Raw genomic sequence first — 7,835 nt, forward strand, 5'->3', positions numbered from 1 at the left:
AGAGCGGTGAGAGAGAGGCTCCGGCCCTGTGTCCGTGTCCATCTGTGTCCATCCCTTTGTCCATCTGTGTCCATCACTGTGTCCATCCCTTTTTCCGTGTCCATCTGTGTCTGTCCCTGTGTCCATCCCTGTCCATCTGTGTCCCATCCCTGTGTCCAGCCCTGTGTCCAGCCCTGTGTCCCTCTGTGTCCATCCCTGCCTCATTTTATGTGTCCCCCCCTTCCTCCTTGTCCCCTCCACCACCCTCTCGGCCGCCAAGGCCCATGCTGACCCCACCGCTGGTCACTCACTCACCACACTGACCCCCTTGCTGACCCCACCACGGGCGGTCACTCACTGACCCCACGCCTTCTGTCCACAGGTGATTACTGGATTGACCCCAACCAGGGCTGCACCCTGGACGCCATCAAGGTTTTCTGCAACATGGCCACGGGGGAGACGTGCGTGTACCCCAGCCCCGGCAGCATCCCCAGGAAGAACTGGTGGAGCAGCAAGGCCAAGGAGAAGAAGCACGTCTGGTTCGGCGAGACCATCAACGGCGGCTTCCACGTGGGTGTCCGGGATGGGCACGGAGGAGAAACAGGGGCTGGAGTTTCACAGAAGAGTTGGAGCTGATTGCCCTCCTGGGGGTGGAATTTTTGGTGGTTCTATCAGATATTGGGTGATTTGAGGATTATACAGAAATCTTGGAGCTGATGTCCATCCTGGGGGTGGAACTGGTGGTTGTTGTATCAGAAATGGTTAATTTAGGGGATTTTACTGAAGCTTTGGAGTTGATGTCCCTCCTTGGGGTGAAATAGGGGGTGCTTGGATCAGAACTGGTTGATCCAGTGGACTTTATGTAAATCCTGGAGCGGTGTCCTTCTTTGGGGTGAAATTGATAGGGTTTGGATCAGATATTGGTGGATTTAGGGATTTTATGGAAAACTGGGAGTGATGTCCTTCTGTGGGGTGAAATTGGATCAGATATTGGTGGATTTAGGGATTTTATGGAAAACTGGGAGTGATGTCCTTCTTTGGGGTGAAATTGGATCAGATATTGGTGGATTTAGGGATTTTAAGGAAAACTTGGAGCGATGTTCTTCCTTGAGGTGAAACTGATGAGTTTTGTACCAGAACCAGTTGATTTAGAGACTTTCATGGAAATCTTGGCATCGGGCCGTGACAGTTTCCAGGTCTGGGAAAGCAAACTGTGGAAATTCCCCCAAAATCCCCCCCAAAAAAAGCCCAAAATCCCCCAAAAAATCCCCCTGAAAGCTTCCCTCCCCCCCTGCAGTTCAGCTACGGCGCTGAGGAGCTGGCGCCCAACACGGCCAACATCCAGATGACCTTCCTGAGGCTGCTGTCCACCGAGGGCTCCCAGAACGTCACCTACCACTGCCGCAACAGCGTGGCCTACCTGGACGAGGAGTCGGGCAGCCTGAGGAAGGCGCTGCTCATCCAGGGCTCCAACGACGTCGAGATCCGCGCCGAGGGCAACAGCAGGTTCACCTACAGCGTGCTGGAGGACGGCTGCACGGTGCGTGCTGGGGGGGACAGAGGGCGAAATCGGGGGAAATCCGTAAATCGCGGGGCTCACCGCATAGGGAGGAACCCGGGGGCTCAGAGAGAGCGACCTGGGAGGTGACAGCGCCTTGTCACCAAGCGTCACCACGGGCAGGATTTGGGTAACACCTCCAGCTGGACGTGGTGCCCCAGGGATGGGGACTCCAAACCCCATTTTCCAGCGTTTTCCCCCCAGAAATACACTGAGAAACGTGGCCCTTCTTGGTTTAACAATGAAATGTTAATGAAATCTCAGACTGAGATTGGGAAGGTTCCAGGAGATTAATAACCCAATTGTTCTGATGCTAATGATAAATTTGGGGCTCAAACTGAGATTGGGAAGGTTCTGGAGGATTAAATAACACCATTTTTCCAATGCTAATGATAAATTTGGGCTCAAACTGAGTTCTGGAGGATTAAATAACCCCATTTTTACCCATTTTTTTTCCTTATAAACGCACCAAGAAGTGGAGCCCCTCTATGCCTGATGACAAATTCGGGTTCCAACTGGGATTTGAAGGGTTGGGCGAGGATGTAACGGGTTAAATGACCCCATTTTTGCCCGTTTTTCCCTCAGAAACACACGGGGAAGTGGGGCAGGACTGTCATCGAGTACCGCTCGCAGAAGACCTCGCGCCTGCCCATCGTGGACATTGCACCTATGGACATTGGGGGACCTGAGCAGGAGTTTGGGGTCGACCTCGGCCCCGTCTGCTTCTTGTAAAAAAAAAAAAAGGATTTTTTTGGTGTGGTTGTTTGTTTTTGGTTGTCGTGGTTTTTGTTTGGTTTGCTTTGGTTTTTGTTTTTTTTTTTTTTTAAAAAAGCCCGGCCTGATTCCTTAAAAAAAGAAAAAAAACACAAGAAACGGGATCTACCCCAAAAAGGAGCTGAGAAGTTCTGCACTGAAAGGGCTCACCCCGAATCAGGGAGCAACCACCTCATCCCAACACCAGAATCAAAGGAAAAACCCGTAAATATTTATTTATTCTCTTCCTGGAAGACCTGTTTTTGAGGTCAGGTGGAGGTGGGAATGTCAGTGATCCCTTTTTCCCTGAAAAAAAAATGGGATTTCACCAATCCAGGTATCAAAAATCCCCTCCTCACCCCAAATTTCCCCCTTTCCCCCCAGCAGGAGTGTTCATGTATAATATGAGTTAAAAAACACACAAAAAAATCAAAAAATGGTGCTATTCTTGTAAAACAAGTCTGTATTTTTTAACATCTGTTGGTATAAAATGAAAAAAAATCTAAAAAAAAAAACTTTTGGTCGAAAGTAAAAGTTGAGTTGAGTCTCTTTTTTTGGGTGTGTTTGCAGTAATTCAAATATTTCCTCCCCATTTTAACCACCATAAAGTTCTTTAGGTTGGGAAAAAATCCTATTGAAATCCTCATTTTTGTTTAAAACTGCACATTTTTTTGGGTTGGGATACTTCAAGCTAAGGGGGAAGAAGCGGGCGAAATCCCCCAGAAAAGCCAAAAAAAAAAAAAAGGAAAAATTTGAAAGTGAAAAAATTTGAAGTAGAAACTCTTGGAAAAGCAGGAGGTTTAATTGTGGAATTCTTCTCCTGTAATTAGGATTGGGACAATCCCAGTGTCACCAGGGCTAGGGGTGGCTGTCCCATCTTCCCCACGAATTTTATCCTGTTTTCTACCTGCAAAAAACTCAATTTTGGGGCTGTTTTGCAGCACTGAAAGTAGGAGACTCCACTCTTGGCGTGCCACAAAAAATCCCGCATGGAAATTCCCCTCCTCGCCAGGCTGTTCATTACAGGCAAAAAGCTCAGAAATGGGATTTTTTTTAATGATCTTGACAAAAATCAGCCCAGTGACCCCGAAGAGCCCCAAAGCTGCTCAGATGTCTCCTGCAAGAGGCCCCAGGCTGTTCCTGGGTGCGGAATTCCTGAGTTTCACCCCAATTCATTTGGGTCAAAACTCCTCTTTTTGCCTCTGTGGATGGCAAAGCTTCTCTTGGAGAAATTACAACTCGAAAAGATTTTTAAAGACGACTTTTAAAAAGTCATTTTGGGGCAGAATTTGAGTTTTAAACCCTCTCAGCTTCAAGTGCAGCAGCTGGCAGTCGTGGCCAAGCACCAAAACATTGGCAGGGGAAATTCATTAAGGAGGATTGGGGGATTAAAGAGGATTTTCCACCCAAAAGTGCCCCTTGAGACGCTCTCCTAATGATGGGGGCTCTGCACCAAGGCTTTGGGGTCAAATCTTTCCCCTCCTGGCGCAGCCAAGCAGCAAATTCGGGGGTCCCTCCTGGGGGCAGCCCCCCCAAAAAACCCTCCAGGATCCTTGGAAAAGTGGGATGGGGCAAAGAGGGGGAAAGGGAATGAGGGGAGACCCCAGAAAATCAGGATTAAGCCCAGCCAGGAGGGGAAGAAAATGGAGAAAAAGCAAAGTTTGGGATTTCTTCCTTTTCCTAAAAGAAAAAAAGGGAAAACTCAGTGGGCATTGGTCACCAGGGAAGGAGGTTGGGATTGGGATTCTGGGCACTGGTCCCAGCTGGGAACGGGCACATGGTCGAGTTTTTTCCCCCCTCTTTTTCCCCCCAAAATTTCTGGGAAGGGCTGGGAAAAATGGGATTTTTCAGCCTGGAGAAGGGAAGGTTCCAGGGCGACCTTTCAGGAGAGCTGGGGACAGATCTGGGATAAAGGACAGAGGGACAGGACACGGGGAGTGGCTTCCCACCGGGATCTGGAGGTTTGGGTGGGATTTTGGGAGGGAATTCCTCCCTGTGCGGGCAGGGAGGCCCCAGGATGGAATTCCCAGAGGATTCCCCATTGCTGGGGGGGAGTTTCATCATCCTCCCAACCCATTTTGGGATTCTGCAGAAATCCATCAGCAAAACAGGGATTTGTGGGCAAAAAACACCACAGGAGCAACCCCAGAAGAGCACTGGATTTAGGACAAATCCAGAGCTTTTCTTTAAAAAAATAAAGGACAGCACATGGAAAGATCCAAATCAGGTTTATTGAAGAATTCAGCCCCACAAATGCTGCAGGGGCAGGAATCTCCTGATGGAAAGGGGAGCAAAGTGTGGATTTTTTGCCACGGTCACCCAAAAACCCGGTAATTTTTCCACTGAGGAAGGATCCCCTCCCGTGTAGCTGTGTCTGGCTCCCGAATCCCACGGGAAAGGAGGGCTGAAATTCCAGAAAAAACCTCCCAAAAAGGGGCAAAATGCCAAAGGGCTGCGGGGGCTGGGCTGGCAGCTGGGCTTTGCCGGGATAGCAGCTGGCAGGAATGTCCAGCTCCCGGCAGGGAGGCCTTGGAATCCCAGCCTCCCACAGAACCCCCTCCAATCCCCGCTGCTTTGGGAAGTGGAGCACAAAAAGCAGCAAATTCCCAGATTTCAAACCCCAGGGAAGCGCCTCTGGATGCCAAAGGGGTCGGAGCCACAGGGGGAAAATGAGGGAGAAGTTTATTTCAAAGGTTTGGGTTCCTTTGCCTCCTTCTAGGGTGTAACAGAGGCTCATTCCAGGCGGGAATTCTCCCTTTTTTGGGGTCCTGAGGTGCTGCCACCATTGAGCAGGAAAACAAACTCATTTCCCCCTGAAAAAAAATAAACCCATTTACTCTCAAAAATTAAATCCATTTACCCCAAAACACCCTGACGGCGCCAAGCTTCCAGAACAGGTGCAAACCACGGCAAATCTCCGGGATTTCAGCCCTCCGTTCAAGAGGGAAAGTTCCAGATTCCGCGGAAGGAAGGAAGGGCAGGAGCACCCCCGGCAGGGCGCCAGAGGAGGCGCCGGGTTTGTCCCCGCAGAGCCGCTCGCGGTCCCTGCGGGGCCCTCAGGGCGCGCCCCGGGCCGGGGCCGTGGAGTTGGAGCTGCAGTCCAGGTAGTGGAAGGTCTCCAGGGTGCTCTGCGCGCTGTGGCCGATGTAGGAGAGCTTCACCGAGGTCCTGCCAGGGCAAAGGGACAAGCCAGCAGGTTTGGATTCATCACAGACTCCTCTTTTCTTCAAAAAAACCCCCAAATTTCTGAGGGTTTTGGTGAAAAGGTGGGGATTGCAGGAATTGCAGCCTCTGGAAGGAGCTGTGTGCTCCACCCCACATTTACCCCCCTGGGCTGGATTAAAGCCTGACCCTGAGGTGGATTTGGGGAAAAATCCAAGCAGGATTTTCTCCCTGGGGCCCGAATCCGTGGCTGGAATTCCCTTGGGATTCAGGAACCACAGAACAGAATCTTTAAGGTGGGAAAAGGGCTCCAAGAACCCAGAGCAGGAGCGGCACCCACCTCATGAGGATCACGATGTTGTGGACCTTCACCTTGGGCAAAGTGCAGAAAAAACTGGAAAAGATCAAGGAAATTGGTCAGCAAGTGAGAAACTTGAAGAATTTCGGATTTTTTTTGGCAGCTCCTGCTGGTATTTTTCACTTTGGTGTTAACAAAACCATCTCACAGCACCTTGAGAAAGTTCCAGGCAAAGGAAATGAGTAGGAAAAGTAAGTTATTTACAATTAATTTCCCAAATTTTAATCAAAGCAGCTCCACCCCTCTCCCTCCCCAGGTATCTCCAAGGAGCAGTAAATCCTTACTACACATAGGACAGGGATCCACCCAGCTCTGCCTTCACGGTGAAATTCACCTGCAACAGAGCGGAAAAATCAGATTTCAGTGCAGCTTCATCACCTTCCAACCCCACTTCTGAGGGAGCGCACAGAGCAAAAGCAGCTGTGGCTCCTGGGCACTGAAATCACGAGGTGAACAGGAACAGCTCCCAGCCAGTACCAGTTTGTCCCTCAGGGGCTGGATGCTGGAGACGTTGGTGAGCTGCTGCCTGCCCACCACGGTGTTCATGTACTGCACCTGGCTGCTCAGGCTGCTCACTGCCACCGAGTAGAAGTTGGAATTCCTGATCCTCAGGGTGGCCTGGAGGGGACAAAAACAACCCTGACCTCGCTGGCTCGTTCCCCTGGGGATTTGTTTTCCCAAATCCATGGAAACTTTACCGTGATGGCCAGGAGGACAGCGGAGTTTTTCCTGTCAAACCACACCTGGACCACTTTGATGCCATCATCGTCCACCAGCACCGAATGGGGGAACAGGAAGAAAACCCCCAGGCCAGACAGCAGCAGGCAGAGCAACACTGAGAGCAGCACATAGAGTTTCCTGGGGAAAAAAAAAAAAAACATAAAAATTAAATTCTTCACCTCCTCTGCAAGATTCGTTTCTTAAAAAACCCCATCCCCTGTTTGGTTTCCTTGGAAGAGGCACCCAAGAGCTGCTGTCACATTTTTAATATCAAAATGGCTCAAAATCCTCCCTTTGCACATTTGGGGTTGGGCAATGAGCAACCAAAGCAGCATTTTGGGGTCTTTTTGCAGTTGCTCCCAAAACTCCAGGGAGGGGACAGCAGGTGGGAGTGAGTTCATGGTACTCATGGTAGAAATATTTCAAATCGCACTTTAAACCCTATATTTTGGGGTGAAAACAACCCCTAAAGCAATAAAAGAACTCCTCCCTTACGTTCTCTGAGGACGAAGCCGTTGGTCGCTGTAAGGGATCAGAGCCACCAACTCGTTCACCTGCTCTGGGAAGCAAAATGGGAATAGCACATTAAAAAGTGACCTTTTATGGGAATAACACATAAAAAGTGACTTTTTTTTTTGCTGTTTAGAGCTGGATTTTGGGGTGTTTACGGCCCAGAGCAGCAGCCACCTGTGGGGATGCGGCCGGTGCCTTGGCAGGTGGGGCAGGTGACGCTGTCCTGGCCCGTGAACTCCATGTAGGGAATCTTGGCGCCGTCCTGCACAGGCTCCTGGCTGAGCAACACCTCCTCATCCTCCTCCTCCTCGGCCTTCCTGTGGTGTGTCGGCGGGGAGAGGCGGCGGGAGCAGCTCTGGGCTGTTAAAGGGAGTTTTGAGCCATTTCTAAGCTACAGTCCCAAAGCCACCACAAAGCGTCCCCATCCACAAGGGCTTCCTTGGAGAAGGGGACGCCTTGATGGGCTCCATTTCCAGCCGCCCAAAACCCAGCTCTGCCCAGGCACCCCCTCCTCCACAGACAGCAGCATCTCCTCAGGCAGCCCCCGCCCCAAAACACAGCCCCGGGGCTCGGCGCGTCCCCTCAGGAACAGCCCAGAGCCCCTGAGACCTCCCGAGAGGAACAGGCCCCGCTGCGGACCCCACCTCAGAGACTCCCTCATGCTCAAGGTCCCCCTCCCTCAGGAACCGCCCTTTGAAGCCCCCCTCTCTCACTGACCCCCTCCCTCAGGACTTTCCCCTTCACAGACTCCCACCCTCGGGCCCCCCTCCCTCAGAGCCGCCCTGTCCCGAC

At 51.2% G+C, this 7,835-nt stretch overlaps 2 protein-coding genes across 2 annotated transcripts in view; one reads left to right on the forward strand and one right to left on the reverse strand.

Moving 5' to 3' along the window:
- Positions 1–2,824, forward strand: part of LOC102031754 (collagen alpha-1(II) chain) — a gene marked incomplete at its 5' end in the record, with an annotated part of 17,477 nt that extends 14,653 nt beyond the window's left edge. The window contains 3 exons of the mRNA XM_031065309.1: positions 273–549; positions 1,277–1,519; positions 2,123–2,824. Of these exons, the coding sequence (XP_030921169.1) occupies positions 273–549; positions 1,277–1,519; positions 2,123–2,269 (667 nt within the window). The remainder of the gene's footprint in view (positions 1–272; positions 550–1,276; positions 1,520–2,122) is intronic.
- A 1,677-nt stretch (positions 2,825–4,501) lies between these two features.
- TMEM106C (transmembrane protein 106C) overlaps positions 4,502–7,835 on the reverse strand; it is a 3,871-nt gene continuing 537 nt past the window's right edge. Inside the window, exons 2-8 of the mRNA XM_005431018.2 lie at positions 7,218–7,403; positions 7,026–7,089; positions 6,509–6,668; positions 6,288–6,428; positions 6,095–6,144; positions 5,793–5,846; positions 4,502–5,458 (exon numbers count right to left, since the gene is read on the reverse strand). Coding sequence (XP_005431075.1) covers positions 5,347–5,458; positions 5,793–5,846; positions 6,095–6,144; positions 6,288–6,428; positions 6,509–6,668; positions 7,026–7,089; positions 7,218–7,403 — 767 coding nt within the window. The 3' untranslated portion in view covers positions 4,502–5,346. The remainder of the gene's footprint in view (positions 5,459–5,792; positions 5,847–6,094; positions 6,145–6,287; positions 6,429–6,508; positions 6,669–7,025; positions 7,090–7,217; positions 7,404–7,835) is intronic.

The sequence above is a fragment of the Geospiza fortis genome, unplaced genomic scaffold (assembly GCF_000277835.1).
Source record: "Geospiza fortis unplaced genomic scaffold, GeoFor_1.0 scaffold1828, whole genome shotgun sequence".
NCBI lineage: Eukaryota > Metazoa > Chordata > Aves > Passeriformes > Thraupidae > Geospiza > Geospiza fortis.